This window comes from Lagopus muta, chromosome 28 (assembly GCF_023343835.1).
Source record: "Lagopus muta isolate bLagMut1 chromosome 28, bLagMut1 primary, whole genome shotgun sequence".
Taxonomy (NCBI): domain Eukaryota; kingdom Metazoa; phylum Chordata; class Aves; order Galliformes; family Phasianidae; genus Lagopus; species Lagopus muta.
In genome coordinates this window covers 621,520-643,013 of record NC_064460.1, presented here as the reverse complement: position 1 = coordinate 643,013, position 21,494 = coordinate 621,520, and the positions used below count along the sequence as shown (strand labels likewise).

The 21,494-nt window shown below is 48.2% G+C and overlaps 1 protein-coding gene across 4 annotated transcripts in view; it reads right to left on the bottom strand.

The window, feature by feature from the left end:
- Window positions 1-16,800: 16,800 nt before the first annotated feature.
- LOC125685593 (zinc finger protein 501-like) overlaps window positions 16,801-21,494 on the bottom strand; it is a 121,404-nt gene continuing 116,710 nt past the window's right edge. For 2 of the 4 annotated variants that reach the window (XM_048928841.1, XM_048928842.1), the window contains exons 2-6: window positions 21,012-21,169; window positions 20,693-20,774; window positions 20,376-20,502; window positions 19,674-19,784; window positions 16,801-19,568 (exon numbers count right to left, since the gene is read on the bottom strand). In XM_048928841.1, coding sequence (XP_048784798.1) covers window positions 18,568-19,568; window positions 19,674-19,784; window positions 20,376-20,502; window positions 20,693-20,746 — 1,293 coding nt within the window. In that variant the 5' untranslated portion in view covers window positions 20,747-20,774; window positions 21,012-21,169 and the 3' untranslated portion in view covers window positions 16,801-18,567. The remainder of the gene's footprint in view (window positions 19,569-19,673; window positions 19,785-20,375; window positions 20,503-20,692; window positions 20,775-21,011; window positions 21,170-21,494) is intronic. The other 2 variants (XM_048928843.1, XM_048928840.1) reach the window with 2 other exon arrangements.

Genomic DNA, 21,494 nt, shown 5'->3' with positions numbered 1-21,494 from the left:
CTCCAGAGGTATAAGCAAGTTAAAGATTGTAACTATCCATGCCAGACAGACCCTCTTGACATGATCACAAGACATCTGGCTTGTACACCTGGCATGGGTGTCAGCAGATGCTATAAAGACCATTGGCAAGCCCTGCCAAAACTGAGATGGCTTTGTGGAGGCGAGCGGCTAGGAACCATGGGTGCGTGTATCACAAAGGAGCAGGCGGTGGATTGCCAACTGACAGAAGAACCCCTCAACTGTACATGGAACCCGCTTTACGTTCCCCTGACCGAGAGCAGCCAGAGGAGATGACCTGCACAGAAGGAGGTGAGCGCCAACATGGAGCTGCATCTCGCGCAGGAATGGTTCCACGGCAGCTGGGGGCAGGGCGCAGCGGGCAGCACATCGCTGAGCGGCTGATGACAGAGTACTGTGCTGAGATGGAGGCCCCTGACGGCTCCTTCCTGATCAGGGAAAGCAAGACTTACGCTGGGGACTACGTTCTGTCCTTCTGGCACCGTGGGAAGGGGCGGCATTGCTGCATACACTGGCGACAGGACGCTACCAGTCAGAAGTTCTTCCTGACTGACACCCAAGTATTTGACAGCTTGTATGACCTCATCGCCTACTATTGGGAGACGCCGCTGAGGTACCACAGACTTGAGATAAGGCTGACTGAGCCGGTGCCTCGGTCCAACACTCACACCAACACAGATGGCACCAGAGAGACAAGTCCAGATCCAGAGCCATCTACTTCAGGGCAGGAGGGAAGATCCAGCACTGCCAAATGTGGCAAGTTACATTTAATAAGGCACTTAACCAAGTGCATGTTGTTCAAGTTCATCGCCCACAATAAAAGTTTTTTGTTCTGCACTAACAACTGAGCCCGTGTCTAATTGCCACATTTAAACCTTGGCTCTTGGCTCTTGTGCAGCCGATTGGTGCTCGGAGAGTGACCGCCAGTAAAGAAGGATCTGTTATCCTCTAGTCGGTACCCGACTGTGGGAGAACAGAGGGAGCTGAAAGATGTTCGTCCCTTGGACTGTTCCTGTCTGGATCTGGTACCCAGTGGGTATTTTGTTGGTGCTGTCAAGCGCTGACGGTTTTGGTCGGGGTTTGTGTTTGGAGGGAGTTAGAAGTAGATGTTTTGGGGTTTTTTTGCAGCTTAAGCTTTGTTCCCCAAGTCCAAGCCCTGTGGTTCCCACTGGGGAAGCAGTGTGAGGGAGATGAAGCCCTAAGCAGAAAGGCGGCGGTGCCTGGAGCTCTCCGTCACATCTGTGCCCATCTCAGCAGCTGTGGTGCTGTCTCTGTGCACCTGGAGGATGTGGTGCAGAGCTCCGAGCCTGGTGTTGGTGGCACGCAGTGTGCAGTGGTCGTTCCCCTTGTCACGGAAGAGAAACCTTGCTGTTTCCAGCATGATCTAACAGGCTCCGTTGAGCCAGTCATGCCAGGACTTCCAGCCCTGAGGTGGATGAACTCCCCTGCCGCCTCCTTTGGGTCCCATGTTGTGTTGTTTCTGGCACGATCAATGTAGATATCAGAGTTGGAAGGTGTCCTTTGGAAGGGTTTAGTTAGAAAAGCACTCTGTGTGCTCTGAATGAGCTAGTGCCCTTTTCTATAAACAGGTTCTGAATTCTCCAGATCCTGTCTGCAAATCTTTTTAGACTCATTACCTTCTGGTTGAGCCTCTGTTCCCTCTTTTATGATTCTCTCCTCAGAGTCTCCAACCCGGGGCTCCAAACGTGGTTTGTCTGCTCCAACCTCATCCCTGCCTATTTAATAACTGATTAACAGTGCTATATATTAACTCCACCCATGCACAGTTGCTTAAGGGTGCTCTGTAGTGTATTGTTATGTATTAATATATATTCTGTATCTCTTCTGATCTCATTTTGCAGCTCGATGGGGTTTAAGGATTACCAGGGCTCCTCTAATCAGTGGTATAAGCACTGTGAAATCTGTGGAGCAGGTAATGAAACATCATGAGCTCCTTGTACGTGCATTGCTTATATGCAGGCAGGTTTGTAATGACTGTGGGAAGCTCACTTGGGGATTGAATGGGGTTAGCAGAGGCTCACCTCATTCTATGGGGTCTGTGCTCCCAGCCCAGTAAGATACTTGGCTGTTGATGGAGTGAGGTGCATTGACCAGGACCTGAAGAACACTCCTAGACCACAGTGGCTGTTTGCTTCATCCTCACTCAGCGTAATACAGTCTGCACTGCTCGAGCACACTGACCACAGGTATTCTGTTCCTGTTTTGCCTGGTTCTCTCCCATATCTCCCTTAAAAATCTGTCAATAGTAATGGATTCCAGGACATTGTTCTCAGAGCATATAGAGGCTGACCACCCCCAGGCTCCCACCGTTCTTTGTTTGAATAGCAGATCTGGCTTTGTGTTAATAAAACAGAAAGGATTGTCTTCTGGACCGTTGTAGTAAGAAGCATCCCTGATATTTCCATCCCAGTTGTTAGGGGATGCTATTAGTTTCCTAACCTGTGTGATGACCAAAACCCCACCCCCACCACATTCAATAGCTCTGCAGCTGTGAGACCCAAATGCGTGACAAAATGAGGCACCTGGTCTGCTGAATACTGGGACTGTCACAGAGAGGCTCTGTGAGCCACGTGGATCATTCCAACTGGACTGCTTGATACCATTTGCGGTGATATAGTCCAGCTCCCCTACAGCGAACAAGGACATTGACAGCTAGATCAGGCTGCCCAGAGCCTGCTCCAACCTCACCTTGAAAGGGACAGAGCATCTGCCGTATCTCCGGGCAACCTGTTCCATTGCCTTACCACTCTCACTGTAAAAGATATTTTCCTTATATCTAACCACAAATTTCCCTTGTTCTTTCCTTTAGCTCCCCTTTAGATATTGAAAGGCTGTTACCAGGTCACCTCTCAGCCTTCACTTCTCCAGCTGAACAGCTCCAGCTCTCCCTCCTTGTAGGAGAGGTGCTCCATCCCTTGGTTTGTATCTCTGGATGTGCTCCCACAGCTCCTTCTCTCTCCTGCACTGAGGACACCACAAATGCAGCACTCCAGGTGAGGCCTCACCAGTGCAGAGCAGTGGGGCAGGATCACCTCTCTTCACCTGCTGACCACGTGTCTTTTGATGCAGCCCAGGATGTGGTTGGTTTTCTGGGCTGGGAGGGCACTTCGCTGGCTCATGTGCAGCTTGCCGTCCACCAGGTGTTTTGGGACAGGCCTATGCTCAGCCCCTTCATCCCCCAGCATGTATTGCTAGCGGGGGGGTTCTCTTGTCCCAGGTGCAAATGCTGTGCGTGAATGTGTTGAGCCTGATGAGGTTTGTCTGTGCCTGCTGCTGGAGCCTGTCTGGGTCCCTCTGCTGTGTCACTGCTCTCTGCAGCTTGGTGTCATCAGCAGATTTTCTGAGGGTGCACTCAACCCTGCTGCTGATGTCACTGATGAAGATATGGAAGAGTGCCAGCCCCAGCACGAGGATCTGCTCGGTGCTCTTTCCCAGCACAGAGGTGAGACTGCTATGTTGGTAGTTCCCAGGATCATTCTTTCTTCCCTTCTTAACAATAGGTTTGCTGCTGCCTTTTTTCCATTCACCAGGGGCTTCACCTGAGTGCTGTGACTTTTCAAATATCACTGAGAGTGGCTCGGCAACTACATCACCAAATTCCCTTACGACTCTGCAACGCATCTCATCGGGTCCAACAGACTCCTGCATTTCCGGTTCAGCAGGTGGGCTGGAAACAGGTCTTTTCTCACAGTGTGGGATGGTGAGGGTGGTGCATCTTGTTTCTACACCCTGGTATTGGTGTCCAGAAGGTGGCCAGGACCACATCCATCAGTCCAGGAAACAGAGCTGCTCTCCTCACCAGTAATAGCAGCCGGAGGAATCACAGAATCACAGAATGGCCAGGGTTGGAAGGGACCTCAAGCTTCATGAATCTCCAAACCCCCTGCCACATGCAGGGCCGCTAACCACCACATTTAATACCAGACCAGGCTGCCCAGGGCCCCATCCAACCTGGCCTTGAGCACCTCCAGGGATGGGGCATGCACAGGCTCTCTGCAAGAAAGTGGCTTATTATTCCACATTTATGCACACTTAGTAGATAAGATGAAATGCTTAATAAGTACCAAAATTGTAACTTTTGTATTATAGACTATTCTGTTTTGCCAAGAGGCCCTCAGCAAAAGAACAACTTAAGGGGCCTCTGACATGAGGTCAAACTGTCCCTCTTTTGGATTAGGAGGAATGCAAGTGATGCTCCCCTGCATTCTTCCTTCCAAATTATCTCTATCTAGGACAGCAGGTGTCCAGGAATAATGGCCTAGTGCTGAATGAGCAAATGTGAGAAGTTAATTAGCAATATGCGCTTAGCTAGCAACAGTTCATCTTTAGCCAGTATCTGTATGTTTAGTGGAATGTCAGGAAAATTGTGAGCCTGCAGAACTCAGCCAATGGGGAACCAGGGCAGGGAGAGAGAAGCGTTGGCCAATAGGGAGTCAAAGACCTGATGGCTGTTCTAGACTGGAATGTCTCCTAACACCTTTCCCACAATGTAATCTGTCAGTTAGTGGTGGTTTTTAGAGGTAGTAGTTCAGACACGATCAATAAAGAACTTCATTTTCAGATTGGCAGCCTTTTTAGGAGCTCCTACCTCCTTAGTTCACTTGACAACTGGTGTCTTTAAATAACTGGAAACAGCACTTATGTACTATACTGTTGCATGGACTTCAGAAAGTTTCTTCCTGTGACAAACCTAACTGCAGCTTTTCCATATTTGATTATGCATTGGGCATCTTTGCCAAGCCTTGTAGGGGTATGTAAGAACAACAAAGGAATAAATGTTCCATGAACTGTTATGGGATGTGGATATACCCAATTCTGCTTACTAATTAAAAAAAAAAGAAGAAGAAAAAAAAAATTCTATGCTTTGTGGAAAGCAGCATCTTCTCTTGAAATCTTATCTGTCTTAGGAAAAAACACTTGTTTCTCAGCTTTGGTGCTGTTTTGTTCTTGATATGCTTTGTGAATTCACATGACAATTTTCTAATGACAGCTCTCTCCCATGATCACTGCAGTGAACATCTCCTGCATGCAACAGCAACACAGGAATCTTCCTGAATACCTTTTCTGTATTTGCAGATTTCCAGAAGAGTGCAATGGAACCAGCAACAGGTTTTGCAAGAATGGGACTTATTTATTTCTTTGATCCGTATTCCAATAATATTATTGTGTAAATAAGTATGAAGCTTGAATTTTGCCAAGTTTTGAACTTTGAATGGACTTTGGCCTGTTTAAAGAATGTTCCCGAGCCTTTTCAGCATCACCAATCATCCGGCTTGCCTGGGTGGCATTAGCTGAAGAGTCGTTGTCTTGGGCTGAAGATAACATGTATAATGTCCTTACTATATATGAGTAACAAAGCTTCTTTGTAATATACGACTAAAACATAAAATAAGAAAGCATAACACGAGTGGGAATTTGGACCTTGCTTTGGTGAAAAAAACGCATCAGTGTCTGATTCCAGGGAAGCAGTTGCAATTTTTAAGGAGTTCTCAAGGTGTTTGTCAGAGGTTTTTGATGAACTATTGCTCCTTCTGTGATTCATTACCTGTTCATACCATGTGTATGGGAGCTGCTGAGTCATGGCCTGAACCTCTGATTGATCACTGGAGGCGAGCAATGAGTCAGCCAGAGGAGCACAGGTGAAGGCAATTCAGCTGTGCTGCCTGGCTCCACCCTTCCTAGACCTATTGAAGAGCTGGCTACCAGTGGGGAAGGAGCTCTTCTGGAGCCTCTCTACCTTTTCCCTTTCTCTCCCTGCACTTCCCAGGGCATGGATCTGTGGGTCTCTTTATTCCCTTGTCACAGACACAAGGCCAAACCAGGCTGAACCTTGCGCTATATGTAATGCATGCCTCTGGTGCCAGGACCATGTCCATCAGCCCAGGAAACTGAGCTGATCTTCTCACCAGTAATAGCAGCCGGAGGAATCACAGAATAGCCAGGGGTGGAAGGGACCTCAAGGTTCATGAATGCCAGCTTCGGTTTTTTCCATCCTTGATGTGAGCACACTGCAAAGTCTACCTGGATCCATGCTGCTTAATCTCTAGGCAGAAGGGTCGCAAGGGGAAAACATGTCTGTTACTACAGAGTTCCCTCATAGCGTGTAATGGGTAAAGGAAGAAAGTATTTTCTACAGCTACAAGCCTTTTTTCCGCTCCATCAGGGTAATTCTTTATTTGTTGCTATATGGTATGGCTGCTGTCCAGGAGATCCCAGGAGAGAGGGTCTCTGCTTTCTTGCTCCAACTGCTGCAGGGCTGTAACAGGGGATTAAGTGCAGGTGAGAAAACATTATCCTTGTTAAGGTGTTCTTGGCCAGAGCATGAGAGTATTACCAAGTTTAAGTTTTAAAAAAAGTGTAAGTTTCACATGGCTGATGAAAGTCTGCCTTAATGGGATATTGAGCTTCCATCAAATATCAAATCCTGCTCTAACATATGGAGAAAATATATATATATATATATATTTTCATACATATTTGGCATACCAAAGTATGCTTTTTACTTCTGCTATCCTAAGCAACTGAGTATCTTTTCCTTAAGAATCAAATAAGCTGGCAGTAAGGGCTGTAACTATCTCATCCAAAAGATACTTTGCCAGTTTCAAAAGAAAGGAAATTCTTGATTAGCTATTAAGTGAGCACGAGTTTTATCTTCACAGTTTTGGTGTTAAATGTAAACCCAATTAAACAGTGAAAATGTTTTCCTTACACATTATTGTAATTTTTACTAAAGGACATAATAGAAATAGTGCAAGTAATAATTGTAATTCTTCTATCCTAAGTGCTGTGAGAAAAAGAGCTACAACTTCATTTGCGTGCCCTTGAAACTATCAGGGGTATGGCCATGCTTCAGAAGCTTTACCAGAAGGTCTGGCCTGTGTGTCACAGTCATGGGGCTACAAATTTTGAGTGAGAAAAGCATCTGAAATGCTGTTTGGAGCACCATTTGCAGACAGCTGTCACAGCACAGCATCCTGCAATGCACGAGGCTTTGTGGGGATTTGTTACCTGCTTGTTTCAGTGCTAGTGCAAGGACCAGAGCTGTGTTTAACATGTGATCCCAGGAAAGGGCCTACCCTTGTCTCTACCCATTGGGCCTCACGATGAGTTAAATTTCTCATGCTTTCACTTTAGGTTCTTTCTGAATTAAAGCGGTTGGATATGTTATGATCTTAATGCGCTTGTAAGCTGAAGACAGAAAAATTTCAGAGATCAGGAAATGCTACTAAGGATGTTCCTTCAATCCTTGTTTATTTCTTATAACTGGAATGTATCGTGGAGATGTTTTTACCTGTAATCACAATTATGATTTTCTGATAACAATACACTCAGGGAGTGGAGGCAGCCATTTGCATAAATAGAAGCACAGAAGGCAAAATAGGATGTTCAGCCCCTCTATAGGGCATTTTTAGGGCACTAAGTACCTAATTTTGTGCCAAGGAAATTAGAGACTTACTGATTTACTCTGAAGGATGTACAGAACCCTTGGTTTCCCACAAAGACCATTTCCTCCCTGCACAACTTAACAGTTGATATAAAAAAAGTCAGGCTTGCAACCTTTGCAAAGGGTCAGTTCTGTGTTGAATTTTATGCTTTGAGAAAGTGGAGAAGTTTTTTTGTTACTGATCTCATAAAAAGTCTGCCAAGCCAATAAATATTGCACCCTGCTAACTGCAAGATGCTGAACACTTTGGTACAATGTTAATCCTTCTGGATTTAGTATTGCTATCTTGCTGAGCAAGCTCAGACTTCAAGTGGGATTAATTAATTCAGCGGCAGGTGCTTCTGATAAACGGAGTTGGCTGAAAGTGTCAATCTGCCTGGGGGTAGCGAGGCCCTCCAGAGGGATCTGGACAGGCTGGAGAGCTGGGCTGAACCCAATTGGACGAGGTTCAACAAGACCAAATGCCAGAATCACCGACCCTGGAGGTGTTCAAGGAACGGTTGGATTTTGTGTTGAGGAACATGGTTTAGTGAGTACTATTGGTGATAGGTGGACGGTTGGATTGGATGACCTTGAAGGTCTTTTCCAACCTTGTTGATTCTGTGATTCTGTGACTCCTGCACTTAGGCCACAAAAGCCCCAGGCTTGGGGTGGAGTGGCTGGAAGACTGTGTAGAGGAAAAAGACCTGGGAAAAGACATTGAAGCTCTGGAGCAGGTTCAAAGAAAGGCAACAAAGAAGGTGAGGGGTCTGGAGCACAGGCCTGATGAGGAGTTGCTGAAGGAGCTGGGATTGTTCAGTCTGGAGAAGAGGAGGCTCAGGAGAAACATCATTGCTCTCTATAGCTACCTGAAGGGAGGTTGCAATTAGCTGGGGGTCAGCTTTTTCTTTCGTGTAACTGGTGATAGAACTAGAGGGAATGGCTTCAAGCTGCACCAGAGATTCAGGCTGGATGTTAGGAAATACTGCTTCTCTGTAAGAGTGGTCAGGCACTGGAATGGGCTGTTCAGAAAGGTGATGGTGTCACTGACCCTGGAGGCGTTCAAGGAATGTTTCAAGGATTTTGTGTTGAGGGACATGGTTTAGTGAGAACTATTGGTGATAGGTGGATGGTTGGATTGGATGATCTTGTAGGTCTTTTCCAACTGTGGTGTTTGTGTGCTTCTGTGTGTCATGGTTCTATGTTTTTGTTTTATTTTGTTTCTGGTTTTCAGTATTCCACATCAAAACATCATGTAGTGTACGGGGCATTAAAGTGTCACTGCCCCAATTCCAAGTACCTATCCCTGTACGTTACAGAAGTCACGGGATCTGACACTTCCGGGGGGGGCGGGGGGGGGGGGGCGCTCTCTTGCTGCCTTGCAGTGGGTGCTGGAGGTGCTTTCCTAGCCGTTCCAAGCTTTTCAGGTTTGACTCGGTCCCGGGAACTCTCTCTCATCTTGTCTGATTTATTAATCCCAATTTCAATTAAATTGTATATATTTTATTATCTTGTATTCCGATATTATAGTAAAATAAGTTTTTCCTCCATAGATTGCTGCCGCTGTTCTTTTCCTCCCTTCCTTCTTTCCCATTTTTGTGGGACTGGGGTGGGGGGGGGGGGGGGGGAGGGCAGAGGCCTGTTGTCCCTGTCACGGACATAGATTCATCTGGTCAACTCCGTGACAGATTTTTGGTGCCCAACGTGGGGCTGCTGCTTTTTAGCTTTTAGAACAAATCTCTTTTTTCTCTCTGCTCTTAGAGAGCTTCGTTAAGGAGCATTATCAGTAGTTCAGGTTTCTGTGCTGGAAAACCTGACCTTAAAAGATTAGGCGTACTGCCAGTGTTCTGGGATATTTGTAAACTTTGAGCACTACTTAGTCTGGGTAGTGCCTTTTTTTTTTCTTGTTTTTCCTTTCTTTTTTTTTTCCCTCCTCTTGTTGGTTTCAATTCACTAACCCTTTTTTTTTTAGCAAGCACCAGCAATGAACCCACTCATTATCCTGGGGGTGCTGGCTAAAGGATTAAAAGCCATGGTGTTACTCACAACCTACTGGCCAATAATCCATCTCACACCTGTGTGTTGTGGAATTGCATTCATATATAACTACCTAAGGGCACTGATGGAGACACCTATGTTTTACCTACTTGCAATGTGGTATGATTTGAATTTTGACATTTACATCCCAGAAGGAATGGCTAATTTCACAAACAACTACATCCCAAATGGAGTAGCTAATTTTACAAACAACACAATGTTCAGACCAGTCTCTGGGTTTTCTTCTCGGTTCATCAAACGTTTTTTGAATCCTGAATTAATAGTCATGTTGATGTGCGTGTCATCAATTCTCATGAATGTATTCCAATTCATTCGTAATAAGGGAAAGGAGTCTGCTCCAGAACTAGAGAATGATGACTGTCAGGGAATATGGAGAGGTTTAGGAAAGGTCTTAGAAGCATGGGGACCCGCAGTGTCATGGGATTTTACTCTTGAACACCTGTGGGATCCTGAGAAACTAAGCCAGTATTTGAGTCAGGGACGATGGGGCTTACATAAATCTAAGGAGGTACAACTTATTTGGGGTTTGGCTTGTGCTTACCGTGCTCTATATAATACCATTCCGGAGAGAGAGAGTTTCCGAGCTGAGGTTCAAGCCAAAAGGGAAAATCCCCAAGTCAAATCTAATCAATCACAGGAGACACCAGTAACAATACCAGTTGCTCCTGTGGAGGGCAAGAAATGGAAAGGAATGTCTTCGCGTCTTGAACGAAAAAGAGAAGAAGAGGAAGTTTCTATTACTACTCGCCGGCTTCTAAAGATGACTGAAATCCAAGGTTCAAGAAAGGAGTTTACACGGCGCCCAAATGAAACTCTTGTTTCCTGGTTGGTTTGCTGTTGGGACAGTGGGGCCCATAGCTTGTCTCTGGATGGTAATGAAGCTCGCCAACTAGGTGCCATTGCCAGAGATCCAGCTATTGATAGAGGAATTAGTCAATGTTCAGATGAGGCTGCCTCCCTCTGGGAACGAGTGTTAACAGCCGTGAAGGAAAAGTATCCCTTCAAAAATGGCTTGAAGATTGCGATGAAAAAATGGGATACAGTGGAAAAGGGTATCCAGTATTTGAGGGAAATAGATGTGGTGGAAATGTTGTATGACCCTAACTTTGTTCCTAACCACCCACACCAAAACCGCGACCCTGAAAAGGTGAGGACAACGCCTGAGATATGGCAGAAAATCGTGACAACAGCGCCGGACAAATATGCCGCTACACTAACGTCAGCATGTGACAGATACCAAGAACAACAGAGAACGCCCTTAGTTTATGAATTAATTGTTACGCTCCAAAACTATGAACAATTGCTGTCCCCAATTCATGCTGCCATGGCTGCTATATCAAAAATGACAGAGCAAGTGTCTCAACTGATTAACCGTGACAAATCTGTAGCAGTATCAGAGACACTTGATGAAGATCAGGATAATCAAATGAGTCTAGCGAAGGAGGTGAAGGAGATGATGAAATTTATGCAAGCCCACCTAATTAAAGACGATGAACCTTCCTTCTCACGTGCACCATCAAAAATCTCAGCTGTTAGAAGCAAACGCTCTCCAGCTCAAGTAAGGGGTAATACACCGCGAATTGCCTTATGGTATTACCTACGTGACCATGGAGAAGACATGAGGAAGTGGCACCGTGAACCTACCGCTGTACTGCGAGCACGGGTGAAAGAATTACAAGGCAGATCAACCACCAGTGCAGTTGCTCCAGTTACCACAGGTAATGAATAGAGGGGCCCTGCCCTCAGTCGGGGGGGGAAAGGGATAATAGAGTATATTGGACTGTGTGGATTCGATGGCCTGGCACATCAGAACCACTGAAATATAAGGCCCTGGTGGACACTGGTGCACAGTGCACTCTGATGCCCTCGAGTCATGAAGGGACAGAATCAATCCATATTTCTGGAGTGACTGGGGGCTCTCAAGAATTGACTGTGTTGGAGGCTGAAATCAGTCTCACTGGTAAAGACTGACAAAAACATCCTATTGTGACGGGCCCAGGGACTCCATGTATTCTAAGTATTGATTATCTCAGAAGGGGGCATTTCAAGGATCCTAAGGGGTATCGATGGACCTTTGGAATAGCTGCTGTGGACACAGACAACATTAAGCAGCTGTCTGTTTTGCCTGGCCTGTCAGAAGATCCATCTGTTATGGGGCTGCTGCGAGTAAAAGAGCAACAGGTACCGATTGCTACAAAAATGGTGCACAGGCGGCAGTACCGCACCAACAGGGATTCCTTGCTCACCATTCATAAATTGATTCGTCAACTAGAGAGCCAGGGAGTGATCAGCAAAACTCACTCGCCTTTTAACAGCCCCACATGGCCAGTGAATAAAGCCAGTGGAGAATGGAGGCTGACGGTGGACTACCGTGGCCTGAATGAAGTCACACCCCCACTGAGTGCTGCTGTGCCAGACATGTTAGAACTCCAGTATGAACTGGAGTCAAAAGCGGCCAAATGGTATGCCACCACTGACATTGCTAATGCCTTCTTTTCCATTCCTTTGGCCAAAGAATCTAGGCCACAGTTTGCTTTCACTTGGAGGGGCATTCAGTATACCTGGAACCATTTGCCCCAGGAGTGGAAACACAGCCCAACCATTTGCCATGGGTTGATCCAAGCTACACTGGAACAGGGCAGTGCTCCTGAGCACTTACAGTACACTGATGACATCATTGTGTGGGGCAACACAGCAAAGGAAGTTTTTGAGAAAGGAGAACGAATAATCCAAATTCTTCTGAGTGCTGGTTTTGCTATTAAGCGAAGCAAAGTGAAAGGACCTGCCCAGGAGATTCAGTTCCTAGGTATAAAGTGGCAAGATGGCCATCGTCACATCCCGACAGATGTGATCGACAAAATCACTGCTATGTCTCCACCCACTAATAAGGAAGAGACACAATCGTTTCTGGGCATAGTGGGTTTTTGGAGAACGCATGTTCCAAACTACAGCCTCATTGTAAGCCCCCTTTATCAGGTGACACAGAAGAAGAATGATTTTGTGTGGGGTCCTGAGCAGGCTTTTGAGCAGATTAAACAGGAGATAGCCTGTGCTGTGGCCCGGGGGCCTGTATGGATGGAACAGGATGTGAAGAACATCCTCTACACTGCTGCTGGAGAGAAAGGCCCCACTTGGAGTTTGTGGCAAAGAGCCTCAGGAGAGACCTGAGGCCGACCCTGGGATTCTGGAGTCGAGTCTACAGGAGGTCGGAAGGGGGCTACACTCCAAATGAGAAGGAGATCTTAGCCATGTATGAGGGGGTTCAAGCTGCTTCTGAAGTGATCGGCACTGAAACGCAGCTTCTTCTGGCACCTCGACTGCCAGTGCTGAACTGGATGTTCAAGGGAAAGGTTCCTTCCACCCATCATGCTACTGATGCCACATGGAGTAAGTGGGTTGCATTGATTACGCAGGGAGCGCGGATGGGGAACCTCAGCCGTCCAGGAATCCTAGAGGTCATCATGGACTGGCCTGAAGGTAAAAAATTTGGAACACCACCAGCAGAAGAAGTATCACGTGCTAAAGAGGCCCCACCATACAATGAACTACCAGAGAACAAAAAGAAATATGACCTGTTCACAGATGGATCATGTCGTATTGTGGGGGAAGCATCACAGATGGAAAGCTGCTGTGTAGAGCCCCACATGACAAGCTGCAGAGGCCACTGAAGGGAAAGGCGAATCAAGCCAATTTGCAGAGGTAAAGGCTGTCCAACTGGCCTTAGATGTCGCTGAGCGGGAGAGGTGATCAATGCTCTATCTTTACACTGACTCATGGATGGTAGCAAATGCCTTATGGGGGTGGTTACAGCAGTGGGAGCAAAATAACCACCAAAGAAGGGGTAAACCTATTTGGACTGCTGACCTATGGAAAGATATTGCTACCCAAACAAAAAATATGGTTATAAAGGGGCGTCATGTAGATGCTCATGTGCCCAAGAGTAGAGCTACAGAAGATCAGCGAAATAACCATCAAGTAGACCAAGCTGCCAGAATTGAGGTGCCTCAAATAGACCTAGATTTGCAGAACAAGGGTGAGTTATTTTTAGCTCAGTGGGCCCATGAGACCTCAGGCCATCAAGGGAGAGACACAACATATAAGTGGGCCAGAGACTGAGGGGTGGATTTAAGTATGGACGCTATTGTACAAATCATTCATGACTGTGACACATGTGCCACAATTAAACAAGCTAAAGAGGATGAAACCTCTCTGGGGGGAAGGGTGATGACGAAAGTACAAATATGGGGAGGCGTGGCAGGTTGATTATATCACCTTGCCACGATCTCGCAATGGTAAGTGTTATGTGCTCACCATGGTGGAGGCAACCACCAGGTGGCTTGAAACATACACAGTACCCCATGCTACCGCCCAAAACACCATATTAGGTCTGGAGAGGCAAATCCTGTGGCGACATGGCACCCCAGAAAGAATTGAGTCAGATAATGGGACTCATTTTAAAAATTCACTTGTGGATACTTGGGCCAAAGATCATGGCATCGAGTGGATTTATCATATCCCCTATCATGCGCCAGCCTCTGGTAAAATCGAACTCTACAACAGGTTGTTAAAAACCATGCTAAAAGCACTGGGTGGTGGAACATTTAAACACTGGGAGAAGTATTTGGCAGAAGCCACCTGGCTGGTCGACACCAGAGGATCAGTCAGTCAAGATGGTCCTACCCAATCCAGCTCCCTACAAATTGTAGAGGGAGATAAGGTCCCTGTAGTACATGTAAAGAACATGTTAGGAAAAGCAGTTTGGGTTTTTCCTGCTTCTGGGAAGGGCAAACCTCTTCGCGGAACTGTCTTTGCCCAGGGACCTGGGTCCACCTGGTGGGTGATGCAGAAAAACGGGGGTGCTCAGTGTGTACCACAAGGGAATTTGATGTCGGGGGAGTGCAGTCAGAAATCCCATGTGTTAAGCATGATGCAGTGATGTAGAATAAGGGGTGGAATGTCATGGTTTTATGATTTTTGGTTATCAGTATTCCACACCATAAAATCATGTAATGCACTGGGGAGTTTGACTTCTGATACTCGAGTTCCGAATCATCTCCAGAATCACAGAATCACAGAATCGTAGGGGTTGGAAGGGACCTCCAGAGATCATCGAGTCCAACCCCCTGCCAAAGCAGTTCCCTACACCAGGTCGCACAGGTAGGCATCCAGGCAGGTCTTGAACATCTCCAGAGAAGGAGACTCCACCACCTCCCTGGGCAGCCTTTTCCAGCGCTCCGTCACCTCACTGTACAGAAGTTCTTGTGCACATTGGTGCAGAACTTCCTATGCTGCAGTTTCCGGCTGTTTCCCCTTGTCCTGTCTCCACTCACCACTGAAAACAGTCTGGCCTCACCATTCTGCCCCCCACACCGTAGATATTTATGGACCTGGATCAGGTCCCCTCTCAGTCTTCTTTTCTCAAGGCTGAACAGACCCAGTTCACTCAGCCTTTCCTCATAGGAGAGATGCTCCAGGCCCCTCACCATCTTTGTGGACCTCCGCTGGACTCTTTCCAAGAGATCCCTGTCTTTCTTGTACTGGGGAGCCCAGAACAGGACACAGTGCTCCAGATGAGGCCTTACCAGGGCAGAGTAGAGGGGGAGGATCACCTCCCTCGACCTGCTGGCCACGCTCTTTTTTAATGCATGCCAGGATGCCACTGGCCGTTTTGGCCACAAGGGCACACTGCTAGCTCATGGCCAACCTGTCCCCGGTCCCTCTCCACAGAGCTCCTCTCCAGCAGCTCATCCCCCAGCCTGTACCGGTGCATGCAATTATTCCTCCCCAGATGCAAGACTCTACACTTGCTTTTGTTGAACCTCATCCGGTTTCTTACTGCCCAGCTCTCCAGCCTGTCCAGGTCTCACTGAATGGCAGCACGGCCTTCAGGTGTGTCAGCCAATGCTCCCAACTTTGTATCATCAGCAAACTTGCTGAGGGTGGCCACTATCCCCTCATCAAGGTCATTGATAAAGATGTTGAACAAGGACCCAGCACAGACCCCTGAGGAACACCGCTGGTTACAGGCCTCCAACCAGACTCTGCACCACCAACAACGACCCTCTGCGCTCTGCCAGTCAGCCAGTTCTCAACCCACCTCACTGTCCACTCATCTATCCCACACTTCCTCAGCTTTGTTATAAGGATGTCGTGGGAGACAATATCAAAAGCCTTGCTGAAATCAAGGTAGACTACATCCACTGCTCTCCCCTCATCCACCCAGCCAGAGACAACATCACGGAAGGCTACCAGGTTGGTCAAGCACGACCTTCCCCTGGTGAACCCATGCTGACTACTCTTGATAACCTCCTCTTGTTCCAGTTGTCTGGAGATGACATCCAGCACAAGCTGTTCCATCACCTTTCCAGGGACAGAGGTGAGGCTGACTGGCCTGTAATCACCTGGATCTTCCTTCTTGCCCTTTTTGAAGACCGGAGTGACATTGGCTATCCTCCAGTCTTCAGGCACCTCCCCCGTCCTCCAAGACCTCTCAAAGATGAGAGAAAGCCGTTCAGCAATCACCTCCACCAGCTCCCTAGCAACCGTGGATGCATCCAATCGGGTCCCACGGATTTGTGAACATTGGTGCTGCCCAGGTGCTCTCGGACCACCTCTTCCCTGACTGAAGGGAGGTTTCCATTTATTGCCGTTGTTTTCAATTATTTTGGGGTCCCCTGTTTCCCTTTTCCGGAGGTGCGGATCCGCAGATCCCTCCGCCCCGCTGGTCACAGAACTGGGCCGAACCAGCCCGTAAACCATTGACAGTAGATCACCCCAACTCTTTCCTGGGGATCCCCAAGCCTCCCATCAGCTTGCTTTCCTCCCCAGGCATTTTTCCTTGGAGCTGTGAGTTTGTCCATCTGTCACGGAGTTGACCAGATAAATCTACGTCCATGACAGTGGGCAACAGGCCTCTGCCCTCCCCCTCCACCCCAGTCCCACAAAAATGGGAAAGAAGGAAGGGAGGAAAAGAGCAGCGGCAGCAATCTATGGAGGAAAACTTATTTTACTATAATATTGGAATACAAGATAACACAATATAATACAATTTAATTGAAATTGAGATTAATAAATCAGACAAGATGAGAGAGAGAGTTCCCAGGACGGTGTCAAACCTGAAAAGCTTGGAAAGCACTCTCCAGCACCCACTGCAAGGCAGCAAGAGAGCGCTCCCCCCACCCGGAAAGGCCAGATCCCGTGACTTCTGTACAGGGATAGGTACCTGGAATTGGGGCATTAACACTTCAATGCCCCGTACACCACATGATGTTTTGATGTGGAATACTGAAACCCAAAAAACAAAAAACACAGAACCATGACACCATCCTCCAGGGCCTTGCTGTACCTCTCTTGCACAAGACCAGGCCCTGCTTCCTGGGATGGAGGAAGCAGAGCTTCTCAGTACTGCAATCATCATCTCCTTGCAGCTTCTCGGGTGTCAGGAAGCCTTCACAGAACGTCACCTGAGGACATGGGCAAGCTCCTGCTGGTTTCACTAGCTCACCAAAATCAACTCCATTTCCTGATAACTGCGTTCCAAGCACAGCAGCTTTAGCTGAGCACAGCAAATGTGAAGGATCTGCTGCAGGAGGTCTCGGGCACAACATCCCAAGGCCGATGCAAAAACCTTTAATCTCAAAAGGGATCACATGCAAGGCAAGCATGCACCCGAGAGCACTCTGATATCTCTGTGCTGTGGGGATGAGCTGCTTGTGCACCATGTGGGTTTGCACTGCCTTCTGCTCAATCCACTTCCAGAAACTTGGAGAACAAGCTCAGCTTTTTGTACTTTTATTGGAGACAAGGCTCGGTGTCACACTGCTGCTCTGAGCAACAGAAACACAATGCAGCACGGCTAGGAAGGATGATAGGATTGTATGAACAAAACATCTTCTACAGAAGCAAGCACTGGGCAGGAGGAGGCACCCAAACCAAATCCTGCTTGCACCTTTCCCTCTCCTCATTCCACATGCTGACATTCATTGTAAGAACAACAAACAAGACTACACTGAACAAAGATTCAGAACAACTCAGCTTCTTTATTCACCCTCTACGCCTTCCACTACAGATGATTCTCAGAAAACCTCCAAGAGCCACGTTACTGCTCTCCTGACCCTTCTCTCAGGTTCATCAGTGCACTCACAAATTACTGAGAGCAACACATGCACACAGACACACAGAACATCCCTGCACAGCCACTTCTCCTTAGGAAACGGCATCAAAAAGCTGCTGGCAGGAAGAGCAGAAGAAACCGGGCATGGTGAGAGAACTGCTCTGGGTAGCAAGGAAAGGCTATCTGAAGCTCCTGGGTTAAGTCCCTTCTGCAGAGGGTGCCAGTCGTGCACCAGGAACACTTGTAGGGCCAGTGAGGAACTCTGCCCTCTGCACAAAGCCCTTCTCACACGCGAGGCATTTCTAAGGCTTCCTGCCACGTGAACTCACTGTACTTCTCCCAAGTGCAGACAATCTGGTAGCTCAGCCGGTTTGAGGTGTGGCCAAAACTCTTCTTGCAGGCTGCGCATCTGAGGGTTGAGCTCCAGATGAAGCTCTTCCCACACAGCCTGCAGACAGGATTTCTTCCTTCCTGGTGACATATCAGCCCAGCTGAGGTTTCCTTTGGGTCCTCACCTGCTGCCCCACAGCACAGGAGTTTCTACGGGGGAGGTAAGAGGTGACTCTCCTTGCACACAGCCCTGGCAGAAACGTGCCACCTGGCAGAACTTTTTGAGTGGCTGTGACGCATCCCACTCTGGATTCTCCTCTGTATGGCCACTCAACACAGCAACTGCAGCTGAAGGAGAGCAATGTGCATAATTCTCATGCAAAGAAGGAGAAAGAGGATTTAGATTGGCCGCAGAGCTCTTCCTCTGCTCAAGGGATTTGTAAAGTTCATCACTACACAAATCCATAGTTGGTCACCAGGCTGGGGCTCTGCCTGAAGCTCTTCCCACGTTCTGGGCTCTACAGGCTCTGTATCTTGTGTGGCTGTGCTGATAGGTAATGAGGCTGAAACTGCTTCTGAAGGTTTCCAAAGTTTTGAGGTGCTTCTACAGTCCATGTGTGCTGTGGATGTGCTTGTGGGCATTGAGATTAGACCTGCGTGTAAAGCTCTTCCCACACTCAGGGCAATTGAAGGGTTTCTCCCCTGTGTGGATGTGCTGGTGCAGCTTCAAATCAAAACTCCTTTTGAAGGTCTTCCCACACTCAGAGCACTTGTAGGGTCTCTCCTCTGAGTGGAAGCATTCATGGCTCTTCAAGTCAGAACTGCTCTTGAAGCTCTTCCCACACTCACAGCACTTGTAGGGTCTCTCTCCAGTGTGGATGCGTTGGTGCCGCTTCAAATCAGAACTGCTTTTGAAGCAATTCCTGCACTCAGGACACTTGTAGGGTCTCTCATCTGAGTGGAAGCGTTCATGGCGCTTCAAGTCAGAACTGCTTTTGAAGCTCTTCCCACACTCGGAGCACTTGTAGGGTCTCTCCTCTGAGTGCATATGCTGGTGCAGCTTCAATTTAGAACTGCATCTGAAGCTCTTCCAACACTCACAGCACTGAAAGGGTCTCTCCCCTGAGTGAACACGCTGGTGGCGCTTCAATTCATAACTTCTATGGAAGCTCTTGCCACATTCAGAGCACTTATAGGGGCTCTCTCCAGCGTGGATGTGTTGGTGGTAAGTGAGGTGAAAGCTCCTTGTGAAGCTCTTCCCACACTCAGAGCACCTGTAGGGTCGCTCTCCTGTGTGGATGCGTTGGTGGTAGATGAGTTGGTATCTCTTTTTGAAGCTCTTCCCACAATCAGAGCACTTGTATGCACTCATTCCTGAGTTGGGTTCTTCACGCTCCTTTTGACCTATGTTGAAGTCCAGTGGGCTCCTTCCTTTCTCTTGCAGACACTTTCCCAGTGGCATCGTGGTGATGTGCTCAGCCTGACCTTGCTCCACGCCTCCTTGGACATCCCTTCTGATTTCTTCCACACAGACACCACCCCACCGCCTTTTGGCCACACCACTTTCCTGCAGATCCTCCAGTAGATCTGTAACCCCAGTTCCTGCTGGATGAAAGACGAAATCCAGAAATAGCACACAGTGCCCAAAATAAAACACACACAGAGATGGCTCTTCCAGCCCCAAACTCCTCCTTCCCTCCACCACCTCACCTGGGCTGAGGTCTCCTGGCACGGCCTCAGGGCTACGCACATCTGGGATCCAGGGCTCTTCCCCGCCTTCAAGCAGGGAGATCAGCACTGGTCTGGGGGCTGGAAGTGGAGCTTCAAGCAGAGAAACAGGGGAGATGAGAACATTTCCATCATTCGGGCACAGTGCCTGTTCAACAGCTCTACTCTGTGTCCCTCCCCAGGGAGAAAACACACTTTGGGCCTGAATGACACTGGGCCCACAGCTTCCTATGGAGCAAAGAACGCTTTTACAACTCTGAAAATTAGGAAGGGATATTCTCTTTAAAATTCACTTGTGAATGGCTTGTTTATTTTCTGACAATATATCAGTGACCAAGGCATCAAAATGTCTATGGCAAGTCAATGGAAAATCCTACACTGTAAAGGAGTAAGCAGGGAGTCATCTGTGAGCTGCAGCTGGTGGCACAATATAAAGCCCCAATGGAAGGGCTGGTTCTCTCCCTCCTGGCTGATGCCTGCTTGCCAGCACTGACTCTGGGGCATTTGTGAGCCTGCTGTGCATCCTAATCTCTTCTGAAACTCATGCTTCTCAGCATTTCCTTTGTTGCTGTTGTAGTTATCAATATGGAACTGCATGGTGATCATTCAAGGCCCGGCCTGCAGAGGCTCATTCTGCACTGCCAAAGGTGCCCTAACGAGGAGGAAAGGCAGCAAAGCCCTCACCCAGCGAGGCCACGCACTGGTACGTCTCCAGCATCACGTCCCGGTAGAGCGCTCGCTGCGCAGGGTCCAGCAGCGCCCACTCCTCCCTGCTGAAATACACGGCCACCTCCGCAAAGCTCACGGGCTCCTGCAAGTAAAGAGGCTCCTTGCTGGGAACAGCCAAGGCCCAGGGAAGCAGCTCAAACAGGACACAAACTCCCGTCCCAGCCGCTTCTCTGGCCCCAGCACACACACGCTGGCTGAGGCCACCTCCCTCTCCCCCTGCATTCACATCCCTCGCCCCTTGGCCTCTCCTGCCTGCTTCCCCCAGCCCCTACCTGAGATGGATGTGCTGTGGCCATCTGCGACTCTCCTGCAGGTGAGATGACCATTGCTGGAAGGCAGAAGTTGAACCGGAGCCTGCAGGGACAAGAGAAGTGGGAGGGGAGCTGTGAGGGAACGCAGCAGTCCCTGTCCCAGCCCAGCCCTCCACAGCCCATCTGCGGGGCACTGCTTGGGGGATGGTACAGCAGGCCTTGCACAGGAAGTCAATCAGCAACAGCACTGGTAACTCTCTGGCTAAAGCTGATTACAAATCTCAAAGCTCACTCAAACAGGGACTTAAGACAAAGCATGGCAAGGAGTCAGTCATCTTACCCCTATACAGGGTGCAGCACAAGCGCCCCTCGAGCTCTTCTGCACAGCAATGGGCTGAACGACAGGATCTCCCCACAAGCAGGGATGTCTCTCAAGGTCACAGCTATACAGAGATCCCTCTCAGCTTGCAGTCAAGACACCTTGCTGACACAGATCTTCTGTAAGAGGTGCTAGGTTAGTTTGGAAATTCATGAGCATCTCTATAGTTATGTGTTACAGTGATGATCTCAAGGTAATCACAGAATCATACAATAGCGTGAGTTGAAAAGGACAACAATGAGCATCTAGTTGCAACCCCCTGCTATGTGCAGGAACACCATCCAACAGACCAGGCTGCCCTGAGCCACATTCAGCCTGGCCTCGATTACCCCAAAGGATTGGGCATCCATGTCCTATGTGGGTGACCTTTTCATGTCCCTCTCCACCCCTCTGAATGCAAAACTTCCTCCTGCTATTTAACCTACATCGCCCGTTTCTCAATTT